The sequence below is a fragment of the Myxine glutinosa genome, chromosome 4 (assembly GCF_964187855.1).
Source record: "Myxine glutinosa chromosome 4, kmMyxGlut1.1, whole genome shotgun sequence".
Classification (NCBI taxonomy): Eukaryota; Metazoa; Chordata; class Myxini; order Myxiniformes; family Myxinidae; genus Myxine; species Myxine glutinosa.
Genome location: NC_136264.1, coordinates 134,926,724 through 134,950,439, shown reverse-complemented (window position 1 = coordinate 134,950,439; position 23,716 = coordinate 134,926,724). Strand labels below are relative to the sequence as shown.

General features: G+C 47.5%; 2 protein-coding genes across 6 annotated transcripts in view; both read left to right on the top strand.

The window, feature by feature from the left end:
- The window catches only part of LOC137425264 (serine/threonine-protein kinase TAO1), a 65,565-nt gene extending 57,515 nt beyond the window's left edge, over window positions 1-8,050 (top strand). For both annotated transcript variants that reach the window (XM_078776469.1, XM_078776470.1), the window contains exons 19-20: window positions 5,769-5,951; window positions 6,075-8,050. In XM_078776469.1, coding sequence (XP_078632595.1) covers window positions 5,769-5,951; window positions 6,075-6,413 — 522 coding nt within the window. In that variant the 3' untranslated portion in view covers window positions 6,414-8,050. The remainder of the gene's footprint in view (window positions 1-5,768; window positions 5,952-6,074) is intronic.
- Window positions 8,051-15,545: 7,495 nt separating this feature from the next.
- Window positions 15,546-23,716, top strand: part of SLC35A5 (solute carrier family 35 member A5) — a 52,718-nt gene continuing 44,547 nt past the window's right edge. Inside the window, exon 1 of one of the 4 annotated variants that reach the window (XM_078776475.1) lies at window positions 15,546-15,624. Coding sequence is in view for 1 of the 4 variants with exons in the window: in XM_078776474.1 (XP_078632600.1) it covers window positions 15,871-15,886 (16 nt within the window). In the remaining 3 variants the exon portion in view is untranslated. Of the gene's footprint in view, window positions 15,625-15,810; window positions 15,887-23,716 lie in introns of those variants that run through there. The other 3 variants (XR_013623202.1, XM_078776474.1, XM_078776473.1) reach the window with 3 other exon arrangements.

The window sequence follows — 23,716 nt, the reverse complement described above, 5'->3', positions numbered from 1 at the left end:
TGTGATAGTGTAGGTAAAGACGGACATCGGATTATTGAAAGGTGTGGGTGTGGATGGGAGTATAATTCAATCAGAGGGTTGTGGATTCACCAGAGTCGGTGGAGTTGTGTGCGTAAGCTGTGTGAGTTGGAGGTTCATCAACACAGTGCATTCAAAAAAGGGGCATGTAAGACGACTGGGAGAAAGTCAGGTAGCCAACCACAGTGTTGTAGTATCTGGGTTTGTACTTCAGCAGAGAAAGGAGGTGAGGCAAAGGAAAGTCGAGATCACCAAGTATGGGTGAGGACAGCATGGGTGAGAATTGATGAAGTGGTGTGTGTGTTGAGTGCTTAAGCGTTTGAAAGAAAGGGTGGAGGATAGATTGAGGAACATGAATGAGATTGTTTTTGAGTATGCATGTGTAACGTTTAGAGTGAAGAAGTGTGTTGATGGGGGGATGAGAAGGTCGAAAGATTGAATAGGAGGCAGAGAGAGATACAAGAGCTCACAAAGGATTTGAGGCGATCTGAGGAGTAACAAGAGCAGAGGAAGGAGAGATGAATAGACTTGGTGTTGAGAATGCAGGGGAGGGTAAGGTTTGTGAAGTTGAAAAGTGTGGTGCCTTTAGTACACAGATGCGGACACGTAGAGAGGATCAAGCACCATCTTTATTCCAGGCAAAACAGGCCTCACTCGGCCAGCACACAGCAGCCCCACTCAGTCGTACATGGCACTACAAAAAGCACAAATAATGAGGAGTCAAAGGAAGGACAAAAGGAGGCGGAGGAGGTTCTTTGAGAACCCATTTTCATTTACGAAGGAGCAGTTTTTATGTGGTGCACTGAAGGTAATGAAGGAAGAGTTGGCAGGCCACCTATGTGTTGCATATACAGATTCAAGGATGGATGAAGTGGTTGAGGATATAGAAGGCTTGGTGAGATAGACAAAGCCTGGAGTTATATTTGATTTATTGGAGCTTAAGATGTCTGAGGTTGAGTCATTTTTGAGGAAGGCACAGGTGGTGTCTGCTCTGGGACCAACTGGGGTACCATACAAGTTATTTAAGATGTGGAGGTATCAGGCAATACATATGGTAGGTGATGTGGATGCAAGGAGTGGTGCCCAGCCAATGGAGTAGAGTGGAAGGAGTTTATATTACATAGCAGGAAGCTATGATGATCGGGCATTTTTGACCAATAGCATTGCTTGATATTGATGGCCATCTTTGCTGCTCGGCTCTGTCTTCCCTTCTTTTTTTGCCCCTTTTTTTACAGTAGCTAAGGCTCGTAGTGGAGCTGCCACACACATCTCATACACATGGACGTACAGACAAATACATGAGACACAACACAGGGCTATTAGACGAGACAAAGCCACTGAGATAGTGGGAAATGCTATCACTTCCCGGGACACTCTGGGTACCAACGACGGCACAACTATGGCACCACATGTCTTGCTGCACTCAGCGGGGCATTTCCTAAGGAGGAATTTCTTCATCTTCTATGGATGCCAACCTATGGGGATTATCCATGCTATTATGCTTTTAAATGCTGAACATCAATCAAGGAAACGGCACGTACCATTTTTGAAATCTTTGGTATGACTCGGGTGGGGTTTGAACCACCGACCTCCCAGACTTGGAGCAGATGCTCTAATTATTACAGCACTGTGTTTGGTAGTCTTCATCAAATGGTTTAATGGATGGCTCTCTACAGATGGCAGGAATACCAGGTTCACCAGAATGTGTTGATCACTCAGCAATGGTGTGGCAAGTGTTGCTGGAGTCAAAGATGTGAAGGAAGGATGTTGCAATGGAATGGCTGGACTTGGATAGTGCATATGCGTCATTGCCACATGCCTCAATTAGATATGTCATGGAATTATTTTGGGTGCTGGGAGATTTTGGGATTTTCTGATGGCAAATTGTGATCAGTTTTGGTTGCGGTTTGCGACACAGTCCTGTACAACAGGATGGCAGGGTCGGAAGTGGGGATTCTGATAAGGTGTGCCTTGTCATTCCCTATTTTGTTTGTGGTGGTTATGAAGTTGCTGATATGTGCTGTGAGTTGATGTGGGAAAGAAGTGGAGCTCACCCCTGGTCATAACTTGCCAGCAATGTTTGCATTAATGGATGACCTGACAGTTGTCCAACATTCAGCTCATGCAGCAGGAAATGTATTGGAAAGGTTGATGCAGTGGGCAAGGATGGGTTTCAAGGTAAGGAAGTTGAGGAGTGTTGTGATGAGACAAGTGTTGGTGGATCATGTTCACAGGTTTGAGCTGGGAGGAGAGGTGGTGCAATCATTGGTGGAGCCCCCCACTGAAGAGTTTGGGAAGATGGTATACGGTGGAGTTGAATGATGTTAGAAGGGTGAGGAAGTCGGGGAGAAGCTTCTTAAAGGTTTGAGGACAATTAATAGGTGTAGTTTGCCAGGAAAGCTGAATATATTGTTACGGATCCGGGGGACGGCACTCCCGTTAGCAGGGGGATGGGGGGGGGTTAATCCCCTTGTCCTGTTAAGCTGGCCGCCCGACCGGTCCTGGGGGTATTACGTCACTTCCGGTCAGCGCTGAATAGGGTAGTAGGCCAATTATTCCTATGACCTAATTACCAGCGCCTTCCGGTAAGCGAGGAGATACTCCCACCCGGGCCGCAGCGTGATTGGATGCACCGAGCGAAGTGAGCTACGACTCGGGCCGTTAACAAAAGACTAAACCCAACTATAGCGGTTGGCCAAATCGCGCCACAGGTACTCAATCGGGAAAGGACTAAAGCGATCGGGGGAAGAAGAAACCAAAGTAAAGGAATACCAGATATTTATTAATTATGTACACCAAAACCAAAGAAGAAACGAAAGGGAATGTACAGAGAGAGGAAGAAGCAGATACACAGGGCAAACCTTAAAACAGTCTTATATTATAACCCCGGACAAACAAACAGACTTACACGACAGGGAATGGCTGGAAGGAGGAGAAGGGTCCAGGCAGACGGTAGGGCGTTGAGGTCCGGCTCCAGAAGTGGACTCGCGTCGTGGCGGGAAACCCTGGCAGGCAGCGAGCGCGTATTGTGGACCGCGAGCGGACGTTGCATATATCGGGCAACTGGGATACGGCGTACGTAATATGTGGCTCGTGCCAACGCTCTCTCTCTCTCTCTCGAACAAGGTTCGTATCATCAACGGTCCCCTGCGCAGTCCGTTACCATCAGCAGTTTGTGGCGCAGCTCCCAGCTCTGCTCCAGCTTATCGACCCGAACTCCTCACCTCATCTGTTCAAGCAGTCCCTCGCAGCCGCTTTTATTGTCCGATGTTGTATCAAGCGGCCGGCTCCGATGACACGCCTACCGGTCGGCTCACCTCGGCGCTGGTTGGCCGGCAAGGGCTCGCTGGCTGGCCGGCAAGGGCTCGCTGGCTCCACCTCTGATGATGAGTTCACGTGCCACACCTTGTTCTTGTGGTTCCGCCCCCTTTTTCCTCGGCTTGAGACCACGTGCGTAATGGCGGCTTGATGCCAGCAAACAGCCCAAGGCAACGGCAGCGAACGCTATCCTACTGTTACTGCACTTTGGAGAGAGGAGATGATTGGGGAAATTGAAAGGGGCCTATCTTATTTGATTAATGCAACGCAGATTCAACTATTGGGAACAGATCCTAAACTGAAACACATAATAATGAAATAACTACAGAGAGGTCCTATGGTTCTCTACGTGTTGTACATGGACTAACTAGGGTGCGATCTTTAATAAAGCCAATTGATGGGGATATTTACAGGGCATCATTTATAAGGGAAACATTTACTAAAATTTACTCGTGAAGGTTCTAAAAACCGTAACAATATATAGTATTTTAAGTGTGGATTAATGCCACAAATATTGTGAAAATTGAGGTGGTGCTGAGTGGGTTTGTGAAGAGGTGGTTGAGAGTACCACGGTATTTGACAAACATTGCTTTTTATGGTCAGGGTGGAAAACTTCGTTTTCCATTAATAGCAATAGCTAAGGAGTACAAGATGGTGATGGTGCGAGATTCAAGAGATCCAGTGGTGAGGAACGCTCTTCCGGAGAAGAAGGCAAGTCGGAAATAGATGGTAAGAGCAGAAGTGGATGAAATGGAAGAGCAGTTGCAGCAGAAGGAGATGATGGGAATGGTGCAGCACAGGAAGCAGTGTTTTAGGTGGATGAAGCATGGTGTATGCAATACAAGAGTATTGTTGAGTTTCGTATTGTGAGCAATGTATGACGTGCTTCCATCCATCATATGCATACTTGAGAATTTGGGGATTTGGACAGGAGGTGAGCTGCTTTTAGTGTGGAGGTTTGGAAACACTGCACTCAAATGTGATCGGTGGTGGTGGAGATGGTACTGTGATAATTTTGAGAGAGGGAAGAGGAGAGGAGAGGGTTAGTGTTCAGTGAGCTGGAGGCAAAGTGTAGGGAAAAGGGGTTGGTGAGTTTATTGTCAGCCATTTGAGGTGGGGTGTGGATAATATCTAGGATTCTAGGTGATTCCTTTTATGCGTTTTTAGCTTGACTTGGAGTGTGTGAGAGTGGCTCAGATTGTGGTGAAAGGCTCATTCTGGATTTCGTGGATGTTTATGGAGGCAGGTGAAGCAGGTTTGGTTATGAAGTTGGTTGTTTGGTGGTTCCTTCTGCCCAACAGGAGTGCTGACCAAGTGTGGAAGATGCATGAAGATGTATGTGTTGTGTTTTTATTTATCTATTATTATTTGTTCTATTTTGAGCAGTGTATGCTGTGAGGCTGGTTGGTTGGTTGCTCTTGCACATATTCCTTGTGCAGTGGATGCTGGGAGTGCAAGTTATTGTTTTGTTGTTGTGGTTTGTGTTCTAGCTGGCATGTGGATGTGTATGTGCCTCTGCTGGCACACCTCTGCGGACCTTATTGAGGTTGAAGGGCCGAAATGGGATGGTACTGTAGACTTTGACCCAAGACCCAGTCAGCAAGGCACCTTGTGGCCCAGGTGTTTTTTGGAAATGTGTGTGCTTGTGCGTGCGTGCATGTGTGAGTGCAGTAAAATCGGCTGCCGGTGGCCCCAGTAAAAACAACTAGTAGTGGCAGAAACTGCTGTCCTTTGGATTTTGGGGAAACTATGTATTCACAGAAACCCAGTTTGGATTTGCCATTTTGGCAGTTCAGTATCTGCTGATGGGTTGGGAGACTACAAATTCGACTTGAACTCATTCAGAAGTCACTTTTGGAGCTGTGGTTTAATTTGAAAATATAGTCAATTTAACAAGATGATGGGAATAGAGCCTGTGATGGATGCTGTGAAGAGAAACAGGTTGAGATGGTTTGGTCATGTGTTGAGGAAGGATGAAAGTGACTGGTTGAGAAGAGTGATGGAAATGAATGTAGAAGGAAGTAGAGGATGGGGAAGACTGAGAAAGACTTGACTAAAGATGGTGGAAGAAGAAATGCGGGCAAGGGGGTTAACAAGGGGAGATGCAGAAAATAGGGCAAAATGGGGAAGATTGTCATGGGGACCGCAAGGCTAACCCCCACTCTAGCAGGGAAAATGACCTTAAAATTCCTGTTGTTGTTGTTGTAGTCAATTTAACAAGAACATATAATCAATTCATGCTGTTGTATACGATTGTGTATACAAAGGAGTGGTGCAAACTGAAATTACCTGTTAAGTGATGTTGAATAGCTTGCTGATGGAATGACCATTTGATCATACTCGTGGTTCCCGCTTCGTGATGGATCATAATGGATTTGGGTCCACATATTAATTAATTGACCATTTGACTTCTGCCTAAAATGTGTCTGCAGCTTCGCCTGGATGAAGCACAAGAAAAAGAACAGCAGAGCTTGCGGCAGCAGCTTCAGCAGGAGCTTGAGCTGCTGAATGCTTACCAGAGCAAGATCAAAATGCAAGCAGAAGCGGCTCAAGAGAAAGAGCGCAAGGAATTACAGCAAAGGATTACTCTTCGTAGGGCCTTACTTGAGCAGAAGGTGAGCCAGAGAAAGTGAAAGCTCAATCAATTTGGAGTGGATAAATGTGAGTACCGGTAAGAGATGAGGGTGATGACTTAGTTTGAAAGCTTGATTCTTTGTGATACCTGTCTCTTCCTTCAGATTGAGGAGGAGCAGCAAGTGCTGAAAACAGAACATACAGAGCAGGTGCGTGTTCTGCTGGAGCGGCAGGCACGAGAGGTTGAAGCCTTCGACTCAGAAACGATGCGTCTTGGCTTCGGCTTCATGGGCCTGAGCTCAGGACCAACGCCACCACCCACATCCAACCAGTCTGGACCAACTTCGACTCCGGGAATGTGGGGAGGCCGGCCAGCCGGTCAGTCACGGGGAGCAAGCCCGCAGTCTTCGAGTCGTGGGGGAGCTGGGAGTAGCGGCGGAATGGCACGGAGCGTGAGCGCGAGCTCCCACATTTCAAACGGCTCCCATCTTTCTTTCTCTTAAAATCTGAAAGGGGGCGGTGAGGCATGTGGCAAGGCGTGTGATTGGGGAGACAGAGAAACAGAGAGAAGCAAACATTGTCCCAGTATAAATTTTCTGATTAAGTAGCCTTCAGTATTCTTTGACTGTGGGCATATATAATAGTAAACAAAAGATAGTTTCACAATTTGATCGGCATTTTCTTTTCCGCTGTTGCTTGTTATGCCAATAAAATTGGCTGTATTGTGAGGTATCCTTAAACTTGAGGGACTGCTGGAAACGAATATGTTTCACTGACTTGTTTTTAAGATAGTGAATGTTTTGTTTAATGTCATCACAAAACCTGGTATATTTTAACCTGAAAAGGATGTAGTCACATGTTATTTATACAAATTTAAGACAGAACAGTTCTTTCGATCACGAAACGATGCCATTACAAGTTTTCAAAGTTTGTTGCTCTCAATTCACTGACATTAAGTGTTTGTGTCTTCCCCCATCACCATCTCTTCAGGCCACTTCTTTCTCTCCCTTCTCTTTTATACTCTGTCTAAAATATCTCTCTCTCTCTCTCTCTCTCTCTCTCTCTCTCTCTCTCTCTCTCTCTCTCTCTCTCTCTCTCTCTCTCTCTCTCCCTCTCTCCCTCTCTCCCTCTCTCCATCTATTCTCTCTGGCTCTTTTCTCTCTCTCACTCCCTTCTCTCTCTTGCTCTCTGTCTTTCCGCTCTCTCGCTCTCTTATCTATCTCTCTGGCTCTCTTATCTCTCGCTCTCTGGCTCTTCTCTCTGTGGCTCTCTAACTCTCTGGCTCTATTGCTCTCTGGCTCTCTTTCTCTTGCTCTCTGGTCTCTTGTCTCTCACTATCTCGCTCTCTTCTCTCGCTCTCCGGCTCTCTTCTCTCTTGCTCTCCGGCTCTTCGTTCTTTTGCCTCTCATGTAAAATGTTGTAAATATATAATGAAAATGAAGGCTCTAACCCACCAGACATACTAATACATTATCTTATCTCGACCTCTAATTGCTCATTTGCTTACCATCAGCTCTTAATATCATATTTTTTTCACCCTCTACCTCTCTTTATAATTAGCCTATTTTACTGTTTATAGGCTTTTGTTATTTTATTTTTGATGCCCCTGTTCTTGTCTGCCTCTTCTTTATGCTGTCCATTCTTTATCTTTTTACCTTTTTTAAACAATCCCTCCATCTCTGTTGCCTGTATTCCTCTCATCATCTAATCCAGTGAAGTCGGAGGGATTGCCAAAGGATCGGCCTCCTGCGCTGGCCAATCTTTAAATAGATGGGGTTGGGGACAGATATCGTCTGCTCACATTTTGATAACTCGACGCCACGAGCAAGCACGTCGCTCCGTGCCGCATCGGCGCACCGGTTATAGCGATCGGACGATCTGGGGCCCGGGTCCAGACACCGCCCGACCACCGCACAACTGCGGCTGGGAACGGTCAGTATGCCGCTTTGATGAAGTGTCATCAGGGACGAAACGGAAACTTTAGCATTTTGTCACGTCTTCATTGTTTGTGTGTTTATTCACAACGTCCATCATGGACACAGACAGAGAACCGCTCCTTGCCACATCTCCTTGTTCATGGCAGGTACAGTCCATGTAACCGATTTTAATTAAAAAAAATTAATAAAACAAACAAACAGTCCTCTTGCTTTTGTGATTTGTGACATGGGGTCCGGCGAGTTATTTTGCATCACACTACAGGTTCAACATGTTCATGAATGAGAGTCTAGTCGAAGGTTTAAATTGTTGATAGAAATTGTTTGTTTCTAAGCTTGGACCCTACCAATTCAGCCCTTCATCCTGCATGGTTATCGATCATTCCAAACTGCATTTTTGGGGCTATGAGAACAAAGGTATAAGGACCATTTATTTACTTACTAGCGTAGGGGTTTGTAGATGTCTCGCATGAAATGAGCAATTTCCTTTGGAGTGTGTATTGGTAGAAACGGGATTTCAGTGTAAATATTGAGTGAGCATATGTCGCAATGGGTGCAGCTGGTAACCTCGACAACCTCATTCCATTCTCTCAGCTAAGATTTCCAATCCATGCTTGTTGTACCTCCAAAGTACTGCTCGGGAGTGAAGGTGATAATTATGAAAGCTCAGCTGGGAAATGGGTTTTTTGGGCCTACCGTCTGACGGAAGATCACCAATGTTCTTTCCATACCAACCGACCACCTCCAGGCACATATCCCTTTCCACATCGTTTCTTCAGCTCCTGACCTTCCCCCTCTCTCTATACTCCCCATAACTTTGCTTTCAGCAATTTCCCATCGCATTTCATTCTGTTTTCCCATTCGATGATCCACAGATCAGTAGTTTCAGTTTCATTTTTCAATATCAGTTTCACTTTGAGATATCAGTTTAGCTTCGTCATTGCAACTTGTGATGCGACATGAATTGTGCACGGAAAAGGTCATCAAAACAGATTTTGGAGGAATTTTTTTTACAATTATCTAAGGGGTTTAACATTTGTTTGGGGTCATAAAGGGGTCGAAAGTGCTTTAAGTCAAAAGTGTCCAAATGGTCTTAAATTGTCCAAAGGGTCTTGAATAATTATCCAAAGGTTCTTAAAAAGTCAATATGTCTGAAAAGTGTTGAAGAAGGTGTATATGTTTCAAAAGGAAATGAAAGGGTCTAAAGGGAGTAAAAGATCTCAGGGTCTAAAGGGATCAAAGGGGTCAAGAGGGATCCAAGGGGTGTAAAGAGTCTAGGGGGTGTAAGGGGTTTAAATGGTCTAAAGAGGTGTGAAGGATCAAAGGGATCTAAGGGGGTGTGAAGGGTCAAAGGGGTCTAAGTGGTGTAAAGTGTCTAAAGGAGGTTTAAGGGCTGTAAAGGGTTTTAAGGAATGAAGCAGTATTAAAGAAATTACCTCGGGTTAGTAAATAAATTAACTCAGGAGTGTAACACGGCAATAACGGGCCAAATGACGTCATCACGGGTAAAAAAAAACAACCCTCTATTCAGCTGCATCGTGGTTAAAAATCTGACGGTAAAAAATTTCGTTGTGATTAACCTGGGGAGCTCAAAGCAGTGTGATCCCAAACAAAGAGCAAAACAACAACTCGCCTTGTTTATGAGGATGAAGTAATCATTGGAGGTTCACCCATTGTCAAGTGGTTTGGTGGTTTGTAGTTGGCGTCACATGGGTCCTTTTTCCTACAAAATATTTTTTCACAATTGAGAGTGATGTTCGATGAGCAGTAAAATTACCTTTAAAACCATGTATTGGTTGCGTTTGTACTATTTTCGGTTTTTGAATAAATTAGCGCATTTGAGAGGTCACGTGACTCCTTTGCCGAACTTACCGATCATGGCAACGTCGTAATTAAGAGTTGTTTCTCACATGATAACATATTAGATGATTGGAGCTCACCATCAAACTAATTATGTCGATATCCGTGTTGAAATCCGATAAAAATTGGGCTTTTTATTAAGATTTGTATTTGTGAATTGACCCTCTGAGATCATGGTGACAGGTGGTGGCTCGGATGGTTTTAAGTTATGAATTGTGAGGAAATTAATGTTTTAAAACCCCTATTTAAGTGCAGGGTGGTAAACGATATTATCCGATAAAGTTTCGTGCAGATTAACCTTGGGAGCTCAGAGGAGTAGGTTCACAAACAAACAAACAAACGGAAATTTCACTTTTATATATATGGACTAGCAGAAGTACCCGGCATTGCCGGGCGGGGGAAGGGAGGGGAGGGGGAAGGGGAGGCGAGGAGAATGGGGGGGAAGGGGAGGGAGGGTGGGGGGGGAAGGGGAGGAGAGGGTGGGGAGGGGGAGGAGAGGGTGGGGAGGGGGAGAAGAGGGGGGGGAGGGGAGAAGTGGGGGGAGGGGGAGAAGAGGGGGGGGGAGAAGAGGGGGGGAGGGGGAGAAGAGGGGGGGAGGGGGAGAAGTGGGGGGGAGGGGGAGAAGTGGGGGGGAGGGGGAGAAGTGGGGGGGAGGGGGAGAAGAGGGGGGGGGAGGGGAGGAGGAGGGGGGAGGTGGAGGGGAGGGAAGGGGGGGAGGAGGAGGGGGGAGGTGGAGGGGAGGGAAGGGGGGAGGGGAGGTGGAGGGGAGGGGGAGGGGGGAGTCAAGTAGGAAGTCATTGTCGTCAATTGAATGTCGCATTTATTTTTTATTCCCTGTCAAATGGCATTGGTCCCACATCCGAACCCGGAAGTCGGAAGTCATTGTCGTCAAAGTTGAAAAATTAACGTTCCGAAATACGCTGATGACGTCATAATTTTAAAACGCGATGTTTTTTTAATTTTAAGGTGTGATGTAGTTGCTCTGAGACGTACTGATTCCGAATATGCCTTTGGTTTTGCTCTGCGATGAGTAGTTCTCGAGTTATAAGAGGACAAACAGACAAACATACTTTACTGCTTTATATATATAGATGTATGTATGTATGCATTTACATATTGATGAGGTGTTTACAGAGATGATAATAGCAGCGGGGTAAGTCGAAGTCAGGTGGATGAAGAGGCTGTTGAATATATGCACGAGAGATGGTTCAATTCCGGAGGAATGGAGGACGGTTAATTGTGTCGATTTGGAAGAGGAAGGGGGATGTTTAAGATCTGGCGAAGTACAGCGGCATTGTGCTCCTAAGTCATATCATGAATGTCCAGACATGCAAGGGGGTGGGGTGAAAGGAGGCATTTGGGAAACATGGGCTGAAGATGAGCATGGAGAAGACAGAGGTGATGTGGGTCGGGCAGCAGAGAGAAGAAATGAATATCAGGTTAGAGGGGAAGGAGATCAGACAGGGAAATAGGTTTGAGTATCTCTGGGGGGGGGGGGGGGGGGGGGGGGGACAATGACTGGGGATGGTAAGTCAGAGGAGGATTCAGGCGGGTGCGAATGCGTGGAGGAGGGTGGAGGGAGTAATAGCAGACAGAAAGATTTCAAGGAGATTGACAGGGAAGGTTCTGATGTCTTGTGTAACGCCGGCCTCCCTTTACGCTTTACGGTCTGGAGACAGTGGCACTGACTCCCTGAGAGTGAGACAGCACCCTATGTCTAATCAACTGAAACAGACAACCGGACGTACCACATTTTTAACCACGCCCAGGATTTTTTTTTACTTTCTTTTTAAACAGGAAACTAGATTTTCAAGACTCCAAACCACTGCGTATGGCTTCCAGGCATGGCACATTCCAAGCTCCTGCATATGGATGTACGGCATCGCCATGGCACTTTATCGGCGCCTGGTGCTCGTCACACGTCTGTGGTTCTGCGATCCAGCGGCGCTCATTGGCTGGTCCCTGTGATATGCGAGTGCCGATCGGCTGGTACAGACCTCGATGGTGTTGCTGCGGTGTGGATTGATTTGTGGTGTGGATGAAGGTTGAATGTTTGTGAAGAGTTTAGAAGTGCTGAGGGTTTAGAAAGAGAGGACAATGGGGGCAAGCCTTGCTACAAGCACAACTCGTATTTCCCCCCAGACTAATCAATGGACTCCAAGATTTGTCAACAAAATACTACGATATAACTACTCTATTGATTTATGTGATTTGGTATGTGACACCCCGGGGGTTTCCAAAATCCGTCACAATATGTTTGTTTGGTTCTGGGACCAGAATATAAATTACACAAGATTTTTGCATCCTATTTCTAAAAGGAGGTGTGCCTGTGTCATGTGTTAGTCACTGCCACCACTGGTCTGGATTAACAGGAAATGGTAGGAACTCGCCACCTCACATCCACGGATATTTACCTCCGCCAGCGAAGGTGGACATAGCTCATGTTTTCACCTCTGTTTGCCTGTTTGTCTGAAGAGGATATTTCAGAAAGTTGTGGGTGGATTTGGATGAAACTTGGTGGACAGCTTGGGTGTGTGACGAGGAAGAAATGGTTCAATTTTGCTGAAGGTCCGAGTACGCATACAAGAATTTTTATTTTATTTTATAAGTGATCTTTCACCATCAATTGAGAGATTGCCTAAAAAATATTACATAGTATGATAGGTCAAAAAGTTGTGGACGAGTTGTGATTAAACTTGGTGGATGAGTTGGTTAGGTGACGAGAACAAGCCGATTCGATTTTGGTTCAGGTCCGAATCCAGGACCAGCCTTTCAGTGGATACAAAACGTAAACTGTTCAGCCTGGCGGAGTTATGCTCTCTACCGAGTGCCGTTTTAGTTACCTCTGCCACCAAAGGTGGATGGAGGTTATGTTTTCACCCTGTCTGTCCGTTTGTGAACAAAATATCTCAGAATTGTGGACGGATTCGAACAAAATTTGGCACAGATGTAGCGTATGTGACAAGGACGAAATGATATTTTGGTGAAGATCCGGATTCGGATCCGGCTACTAGAATTTTTTAAGTGATTCTTCACCAATGGGAGATAGGGCCAAAAACGATACATGGCAGGATAGAGCAAGTTATGGATGGATTTGGACGAAACTAGTTGGACCGGTTGTGATTGTGACAAGGAAGAATCGATTCAATTTTGGTGAAGATCTGGATCCAGATCCAGCTAGTAGAATTTTTAGTGATTCTTCACCATTGAGTGATATGGCCAAGCAGGCGGCGGCATTGTGGTGCTGTGCACGCACGATTCGTTTGCCAAGAAGGTAGGCCACCACGCGTTGTACAAACTGAAATGCTTTATTAACAGCTCGCACGTAAGCACTGGGCGCCGGGCGGGCTCGACTATCGAGCCCGCATATATGTCCCGAGGCCACGCCTTGCCCCCGGGCGTGGCCGGTCGGCCGAAAGGCGGGGCATGTCCTCAGTTCCACCCTGCGCCTCGTGACGCCTCCGCTCCGGGCGTGGCACGAGCTGCGCTTCCACGCCCGGACGCTCGCGCCACCCACTGGTGCGCGGAATTATTAACGCACAGGTTGTAAACCTGGTGCGTTATAGCGTTTGCCTGGGAATTTCGGGCGCTCAAAAGTGAAGCTAGTTTCTGTCACCCATTTCTGTCGCTCATTTCTGTCGCTCATTTCTGTCGCTCAGATGTGTAAACATGACGTCATCAAATCTATATTTATAGGATAGGTTATAGGAGATATATATGTTATAGGATAGGAATATAGGACCCAAATGACCCAGAGGACCCAAATGACCCAGAGGACCCAAATGACCCAGAGGACCCAAATGACCCAGAGGACCCAAATGACCCAGAGGACCCAAATGACCCAGAGGACCAAAATGACCCAGAGGACCCAAATGACCCAGAGGACCCAAATGACCCAGAGGACCCAAATGACCCAGAGGACCCAAATGACCCAGAGGACCCAAATGACCCAGAGGACCCAAATGACCCAGAGGACCCAAATGACCCAGAGGACCCAAATGACCCAGAGGACCCAAATGACCCAGAGGACCCAAATGACCCAGAGGACCCAAATGACCCAGAGGACCCAAATGACCCAGAGGACCCAAATGACCCAGAGGACCCAAATGACCCAAATGACCCAGAGGACCCAAATGACCCAGAGGACCCAAATGACCCAGAGGACCCAAATGACCCAGAGGACCCAAATGACCCAAATGACCCAGAGGACCCAAATGACCCAGAGGACCCAAATGACCCAGAGGACCCAAATGACCCAGAGGACCCAAATGACCCAGAGGACCCAAATGACCCAGAGGACCCAAATGACCCAAATGACCCAAATGACCCAGAGGACCCAAATGACCCAAATGACCCAGAGGACCCAGAGGACCCAGAGGACCCAAATGACCCAGAGGACCCAGAGGACCCAAATGACCCAAATGACCCAGAGGACCCAATGACCCAAATGACCCAGAGGACCCAAATGACCCAGAGGACCCAAATGACCCAGAGGACCCAAATGACCCAGAGGACCCAGAGGACCCAAATGACCCAAATGACCCAGAGGACCCAGAGGACCCAGAGGACCCAAATGACCCAAATGACCCAGAGGACCCAAATGACCCAGAGGACCCAAATGACCCAGAGGACCCAAATGACCCAGAGGACCCAAATGACCCAGAGGACCCAAATGACCCAGAGGACCCAAATGACCCAGAGGACCCAGAGGACCCAAATGACCCAGAGGACCCAAATGACCCAGAGGACCCAAATGACCCAGAGGACCCAAATGACCCAGAGGACCCAAATGACCCAGAGGACCCAAATGACCCAGAGGACCCAAATGACCCAGAGGACCCAAATGACCCAGAGGACCCAAATGACCCAGAGGACCCAAATGACCCAAATGACCCAAATGACCCAGAGGACCCAAATGACCCAGAGGACCCAAATGACCCAGAGGACCCAAATGACCCAGAGGACCCAAATGACCCAGAGGACCCAAATGACCCAGAGGACCCAAATGACCCAGAGGACCCAGAGGACCCAAATGACCCAGAGGACCCAGAGGACCCAAATGACCCAGAGGACCCAGAGGACCCAAATGACCCAGAGGACCCAGAGGACCCAAATGACCCAGAGGACCCAGAGGACCCAGAGGACCCAAATGACCCAGAGGACCCAAATGACCCAGAGGACCCAAATGACCCAAAGGACCCAAATGACCCAGAGGACCCAAATGACCCAGAGGACCCAAATGACCCAGAGGACCCAAATGACCCAAATGACCCAAATGACCCAGAGGACCCAAATGACCCAGAGGACCCAAATGACCCAGAGGACCCAAATGACCCAGAGGACCCAAATGACCCAGAGGACCCAAATGACCCAGAGGACCCAAATGACCCAGAGGACCCAAATGACCCAGAGGACCCAAATTCTATGTATGTTTCTATGATGATGTATGTTTTGGTGAAAGTACATAATGTGAATACTAGTAGCAATTTTACAAAAACCATGGCATAATTTCAAATCTTGACCCGAGATGATAATTATGCTACATCATAATTTCCATGTGCCAACCTGGGCGGAATCCAAGTGGATTCACTTGACTTGTTGCCCATTGACAATGTGTCCGCCACAGCATTCTCTCTACTGAGTGCCATTCTAGTTCTATATTTTTTTCATTTGTCCAACTTTCATCCAGGAACACAATTATGGTTAATCATTATGAAATTACCACCCTTTCTTTGAAAAGCTGAAAATTACGTCAAAAAGACTGGCGTCAACATTTCGCCCGAGCATCGACATGTTGAAAGTGCTCCACTTCATTGAAACAGCCCCTCAAAATGCACACACGGCGCATGCGCAAAAGGCCTTGCGAGCTTGTACCACGTGTGTTGTTTCCTTGTTCAGTCAGTAATCAGTCGTTCCTCAGGTGAGAGTGCGGTAAGCTATATGGTGGTATAAGCGGTAAGCGGCTGTAAGCTATGTGGCGGTGTAAGCGGCGGTCACTTCATCAGTTGTCTCTGAAATTATTTTTGACTATAAACCCTGGTCTGTCGTACCATTCTAATTGTACTGCTATATGTACATGCGATTATTTAAAAAATACGAGAGCAACAAACTGGTAAAACCTGGAATCAAATGAAATCGCTTAGAAGGGAAGTGTGTGACAGCTGTGATGTGGCGCGCAGTGGGTGAGCGGCGATTACTTTTTTACATCTTTTTTTTTTGTTTTTTACTAATGCAAATCAAACCTCGTCAATATAAATCAAAAGATATGTGAACAATTATGGTGAAGAATTATCTCTTTTTTTACAACTAATAGAATAGAAACGGATAGTCAAAGGTGTGAGGAGAAAATGGGATTTCTAAAAGTAAAAGGCGGAAATAAAGTGTATTATTGAGATTTAAAGTGACGGTCTTCCATTTGCACATGTATCGAGTGCACAAACAGCGGAAAATAGGAGTTAAATACATTAGGTTGATGGGGAACCGGCCTTGCTCAATACTTGGCGAAACACTCCCCAAAAAGACAAATGGTTAGGTTAGGTGTGTGTGCGTATCATGTATATATCGGATATGCTGTATATTGTTACGGTTTCCAGAGTCGACAGGGGGTCTCACGAACAGGTTTCTCAGACCCACTCCCTGATCTCCGAACTTGAAACCGGCGGGTCATGAATAACTCGGTGAATTGCTACGAGCTCTTTCACGAGCCTCGATTCAGTATACAAAAAAAACCAAAAAAAAAACCGTGGACGTTGGACATCAAGCAGGGTCTTCACTCCCAACGTCGCGTTACCTACTGGTGACCTAATTACCTTAACTGGGGAACCACGCTCTCAACGTCCCACCCTTATTTACTTATTAAGTATGACCGAGCAGAACCGTGGGTTGGGCGTAGGCTATCTCAGAACAAACGAGAACGGCACTCAGTAGAAAGCATACCTTCGCCAGATGAACAGTTTACGTTTTGTATCCCAAAGTAGACCAGAAAATCACAATACAAAATCCCATTTAATTGAAATCATCCATCCACAACTTTTTGAGATATCCTGCTCTATATAGTTTTGGCCGTCTCCCAATGGTGAAGAATCACTTTAAAAATTGTACGAGCCGGATCCAGATCTTCACCAGAATTGAAATGATTCTTCTTTGTCACACACACAACCTGTCCAAGTTTTGTCCAAATCCATCCATAAAATGAATGAATGAATGAATGATCGTTTTAAGGCCATTTTCCCCGTTAGAGAGGGGGTTAGCCTTGCGGGCCCCATGACAATCATGGTTCCCTGTTTGAGTCAATGTTTTTTTTATGGCAGGATGCCTTTCCTGACGCCAACCCTTAGTCGCCTCTTATGATGCGCAGGGATACGGTATACCTAATCTAAACCGGGGTACACACCGGGATCATTCATCCCAGCAAGCTGGTACTCAATTTGCCGACCTCGGAAGGATGACAGGCTGAGTCAATCCCCCTGTTGTTAATTCAGCGATCGAGTGGGATTACAAACTCAGGATCCTAGGATCCCAAGCCTGCGCCCTAACCGCTAAGCCAACACCAGGCTCCGAATCCGTCCACAACTTTTTGAGATATCGGACAAACAGACAGGGGTGAAAACATAAAATCCATCCACCTTTGGTGGCGGAGGTAATTAGTGGGGCACAACTTCCTGTCTATTTATTATGTACAATCAATGCCAAACCAATGAAGGAAAAGACAACCAAGCAGGTTTGAAATGCTTATACTAAAGCTAGGCATGTATTTTCAAGCACAATATTTCACAATCACATATTTACAAGTCAAGTATTGACAAGGCACAGACACACAAGAACAGTCTTACTCCTAGCACAGAAGTTCCCCTTAAACAATATGAATTACCTAGGGATGGACAGGCATGCCACACTCACACCAGGAAAGTAGAGAGGAAGAGGGAGTGAAAGAAAGAAGATCGAGGCGTGGTTGCGGCCTCTCGCGACCCCACATAAGCAGGCGGACTTGTGTTAATTCTAAAGTGGAGGGAAGAGAAGGATGGGTAATGTGGTGCATATGTCAATGCAGTGTCAGAATGTCGTGTGCATATGTTGCTGGAGCCGCCGCACCCGTAGACTGTGTGCAGCATTCGCCCTCAGAACTCTTTGATCAGCCTAAGTGTCAGTGCAACTCACCCAGATGGATCAGCAGGTTCGCACGACAGCCCATGGTTCCACAGACAGGAATGGCTTGGCAGACAGGAATGGCTTGGCAGACAGGAATGGCTTGGCAGACAGGAATGGCTTGGCAGACAGGAATGGCTTACCTGATTCAGCACATTTACTAATGAAATATCTAAATATGGAACCCTTTTTGTTCAATGCTCCACCCCAAGGTCCATTTCCATAACTACAACAATATACGAGCGTGTGTGTATATATATATATATATATATATATATATATATATATATATATATATATATATATATATATATATTGTTGCGGATATGGGATTTGCATCCATCCATATCCGCTTGTAAATATTCCCCTATTTCCTCAATACTTCCCAACTATCCCCAATCCCCCATTCCCTAGACCCATTTTCTGTAAACAACACTCTGTAGACCCGACCTCCCCCTATTTCCCCCATTAAATGTCGTGCCCAGGTTCACCGCATCTCATGTAAGACAACTATAGGACATCTTGCTAGTTATTCTTAGTCTATGTCAGTTAAGGACTCGTTTCCATTAATTCTGACCCTTCGTTGCACCAGAATGTGATTGTATGGCACCGTTAGGAAGTTTAGGACCTCCCAATACCTCCCCGCAGCTCTTCCTCACGGTTCAGAAACAACAACAACAGCGACGGCGGCGGTGTGCACAGGGAGTGCGCGTCCTCACTCCGGCTTGGTTGGTAGGGGGTGTTGGGAGGGCACGAGGCCTTCCCCACGAGCCGCCATCAAACATGTGCTCGACGGGGTTACCAAATAGGGGCTCCCTGTCAGCTCCTCGTCAAGGGCGGAGCCCGGTAACCCCCGCACCCAATGGAAGCGGCGGACCGGTCCCATCTGGGGCGGAGCCAACCAGCCGAGGGTGTGTCACTCCCCGTTGAGCATGCGCAGCCGAGAGGGAGGTGACGTCAGATGCGCGCTGAGCTTGGAGAAAGAAAGACGCCACCTCCGAGCGCTGTGAGGCCTCCCTGCATCTCTTGGACCGTGCTTGATCCTGTCCCCGAGCCAAGGTGCACCTTGTGCTATCGAACTACCTGTCCTTCCCTGCCATCAATCCCTGTGTAAGTCAGCCTTGTTCCGTTTGTCTGTGGTCTGTCTGGGATAAGATAAGACTGTAACTAAGTGCCTATCTCTTCTGTGCCTTTACCTCACTACCTTGTAATCTACCCCTTTTCTCCCCCACTGTAATTATATCCTCCTCCGGAGGTCTTGAGAACTGTACCCCTTGCGTCGTTTCATCTATCCCAGTCGATGTGTCCTTTCCATCATTGATTTAGCATAGCGCGATTTGGTCAACGTTTGGGTGGAATCGGGGTCTAGTCGGGGAATAACTGTTAGGTCGCAGTAATACACCACCGCTCGGTCAAAATAACATCTAACCGCGATCCGTAACAATTGGTTGTCAGGAGTTGGGATTCGAACCTGGGACTAAATTTATTTAGCCCAAATTTTGGACACCAATTGTGTTATTACGGTAACAATTGGTGTCGAGGAGTGAGATTCGAGGCCCGAACCAAATTTTTTTTTAAACATCTAGAAAAAAATTTGGTCAAAATTATAAAGACACCGAAATTTGATTTTGTTTTACAAAAAAAAAAAAACCCGAATTTTGAAAGTCGCGCTATTTATGTAGAGGAGAGTGAGGCAGGGTCGATCCAGGACCAAATTGAGGGACATGAGGAGAGCGAAGCAGTGAGGGCGGCAGGTTCGCAAGATGGCGCTCTCGCGCACGAGGTTGCGGGCGCGCAAAATGGCGCCTCGCACATGGCTACGGCGGCCGCGCCCGCTGCACAAGTGGGAGGGATGGCCCAAATGCAGGCCCTCATGGAGCAATTTATGGTACAAATGCAGGCGTCCCTCAACCTGCAGAAGGACGAGATGAGAGCTAATAGTCAGCAATTGGGGAACCAGATGGATGCTCAGAGTGAGCAATTAAGAGACGGGTTAAACAATATGGGAAATAAATTTGAGGGATTAGACAATGGGATAGAAGGGATGAAACATGGGTTAACGGGGGTGGAAAATAGAATGGCTGCCCAGGAGAATCAGATAGAGGGAGTGAAAAATGGGTTAGAGGGGTTAGAAAACAGTATGGAAGGCAAATTGAGGGACATGAGGGACCAAGCGGAAAGGGAAGTTAAAAAAATGGGGCAGCAGATAGAGGGGGTCAGAATGGGGGTAGAAACTAAATTGGATGCTCACAGGGAGGAAATGGAGCAGATGAGGGTGGCATCTGGGCAGGAGATGCAAGTGATGGGAGAGGAGATCAGAAGAGGTGTGAGTGAGGAGGTCGGAGGAGTGCGCGAGGAGGTGAGGCACTAAGGAGCGCATGGAGAAGGAGGTGAGAAAGGGGACTGTAAAATTGCAAGGTGGTATAGAGGAGTTGACGCTGGGAGTAGAACAACTGACAGTGGGACAAAAGGAGTTGGGGGACCAGGTAAAGAAGAACACAGCGGTCATAGAGGGTTTTAAATCGACACAGAAGGAGATGAAAAAGGACGTAGGGGTAATTAAAAAAGAGTGTCAGACGGTACATGAGGACCTGACGAGGAAAATGAACAAGGTGGTAGAGGTGATGGAGGTTAAAGAGCGGGAGGTGCGGGAGCACATAGAAAAAAATAAGATGGAGTTAGAGGAAGAACTTAAGGGGGCGCACGAGGAGATGAAGGAGGTGAAGCAGAAATTAGAAGAAGTGGAAGAAGGGGTGAGCGAAATTAAGAAGCGACGGAGAGAGGATAAGAAAGGGATAAAGGAGGAAGTAAAAGAATTGGTCCAAAGTCTGTGTTCGGATCGTGATGATGTGCTCATTAACCGGATGAGGGATTCGCAGGTGATGGAGGAGAAGCGAAGAGAAAGAGGACCCGGTGTAAGTGGTGACCAATATGGTCGTGCGTATGATGCGCCAGGTGATTTAATAAGCTTGGGGGTCGAGATGGACCCAGATGTTCGTGAGAGGCCAAGAGTGAGGTGTATGGCTGGTCCGGAGGGTATGGAACGAGGGTGCGAGCGAGAGGGTCCGGTGATGGGAAAGGTGCGAGGTGTGAGTGAGCAAGGTTGTGGTGGTATGGAATGGGTAGCGGGTTGCGGAAGTGTGACCCATGCATCGACACCAACAGGGGTAGTTTTTAGAGGGACAGGGGAGGCACGGGAGCCCCTTGGGGGTAATGTACTGTGGGGGCCCGGCCGGTTCGGCCCCGCGCTGACCCCGCAAGGGGCGACGCACGGGGTCCGGCAGGCGGGCAACGACTCACATACGAGGTGGTCCCACAAGGTCCCACTCGCGCCGTATGACGGTGGGTAAGGGTGGCATCCCTGCCACCCTTCCCATGATTGTGGGGCAAATGCGCACTAGATTATGGGGTGTATGGCAGTGAAAACTAGCCCGGGTGGGTTAGGATATTGTGTGTAGGGCCCTAGAAGATGACATTAGGCAACGTTAAGGTTAGTTAGTGACAAGGATACCTGTAGAGGGGACGCAGGTAGATTAGAGTGGATGATAATGACGAGGGAGCGCAATAGTTTAAAGGGACGACTGGGAAGCGCAAGTTTCAGAGGGAAGTAGTTAGATGAGATGATGCTGTGTGAGAACTGGACAGGTGTGTGGAGCAGTGTATGAGTAGTGAGTGTGAGTGTTTAAAGAATAGTTAGAAGGTACAGGTAAATTGTGGTTGGATATTGGCATTTGTGGTGCGGATGCAGAATGGTATTGTGGATGGGTGCATTGGTGTGGTGAAATTGGCTGGTCGTGTGGCCTGTTAGTATGAGTGTGAATGGTTGGGCACTCCGCCACTGTTAGATGTCGGCCAGGTGAGGCCGCAGGTGGGCTCTGGGAGCCGTTAGTGTCAGTGGGTGCCTGAGGATCCCGGGTGTGGATCGGGCAGCCCGTGCCAGGGAGGGCACTGAGGGGGTGAGAGTGCGAGAGGGCCTACCCCAGTTAGTTAGGTTAGGGTGAGGAGCAGGTGAGCTTGGTAGGCAACAACAGTGGTGGAGGTGTGCAGGTGGGCGGACCAGCTGGGAGCGTCACACGACCCAGCCACCGAAATTGTGCGGGGGCACCGAGTGATGAATCGGGGGAGTGAGACCCCAACTTGAGAAGCACCACAGTTTGGTCAATGGGAATTGGTTTTTAGAACCCATAGTGTAAGTTGGCCAATGGATTGGCAGGGAAAGACCCCGGGTAATGTAAAGTTGTTAAAGTCATTTAGGAAATAGTTAGGATTGATGAACCTGTCGCACCATACGCAGCCACTTACGTGAGGTGGTGATGATGACTCCACACCTGTTTTCCTTTGTTCTGTGTTGCAGGAAAGGAGAATTGCTGTGTGGATTTGTGAGACGCATCACGACGTGGATGAGACATTGGGGTGATTCCATCTCTCCCTCCTTAGGAGGGACTGATGATGAATTGGTGATGGCAAATTTTGATGTTGAGTTGGAGATGGCAAATTTTGATGAGAGTTGGAAATGGCAAATTTGATTGGTTAGGAGGGAGAGAAGACGAATTTGATTTCTGGGAGGAACGGGGAAGACAGTAGGGACGTTTGTTGATGTGTAAAGTAGATGTTTATGGGTAGTGTTGTGTTTTGTGGATACAGTAAGGGGTAAGGGAGGGGCAATGTAGGTTACCTGGTGGGGGGGGGGGGCGTACGGTAGGAACGTACCTGTCTCACCTGGTTCCCATGTGCCCCCAGTGTGCATTACCTTGAATTGCGTGCACTTTTGCGCCCTTACCACCTTACTCACTTGTCTTCTTTTGTCTTCCACCTCCGAGGATCTGGCTTTGGGGCAGAGAGAGAGGAGAGAGAGGTACTGGCTCCGCAGTTGTGGGCCTGTACTTCCGCTGCTTGCTGCCTGGATCGATACACCATATGGACCGCAATTTTTGTGGCCGCCCACAATGGACCGCAGTTCTTTTGCGGTCAAGCACCACCCGTGGATGGACCTCTGGGTCAACGTGGCACCTATGCCATACAGGTGAACCACTTTTAGTTGGCCCCCTGACGGCCACAATTAAGGAATGGACGCAGTTGGCGCCTTTCTTTATTTCTAAAGAAGCCAGAAGGCCAAGTGCACTCCAAGAAGGCAAGACCAGCGGCAGAACATCGGCCGGCTGCGACACCACCGGTGACTATGAACACTTTATTGGTGCACCGGATGGTGCTGACTGTGTGTATGGGGTGGTGCTTTTGGTGCTTGGACGGGGTGCTCTGCACATTATTAAAGGCCGTAGGGCCACAGGGCACTCGTGGGTTGGTGTATCGATGCTGGCATGCGTGCTCTCTCTCTATGCATAACATCTGCATGTGTTCCTCAAAGAACAGGTCCTGGATCGTAGTGTAAATATCAGTCTTGTATAAATGATGCTCCCTACCGGCTGTATGTTTAGTTTGAGGATGCTTTCTGCGATTCGGTTATCCTGTGGGTGTGTTTCTGTTAGGAGAAGGGTGCAACGTCGCAGGGGGACATATTTACTCATTTGTGAACATCTGTAAAACTGTCGCACTCAGGGTTGAGTTAATAGTAGAGGGAACTACATCTGAGTGCCACACTAACGTAGGTAAAAATTTATCGGGTCGGGACGCCCCGAGGTAGAGAAGGGTGCAATGTTGCGGATATGGGATTTGCATCCATCCATATCCGCTTGTAAATATTCCCCTATTTCCTCAATACTTCCCAACTATCCCCAATCCCCCATTCCCTAGTCCCATTTTCTGTAAACAACACTCTGTAGACCCGACCTCCCCCTATTTCCCCCATTAAATGTCATGCCCAGGTTCACCGCATCTCATGTAAGACAACTATAGGACATCTTGCTAGT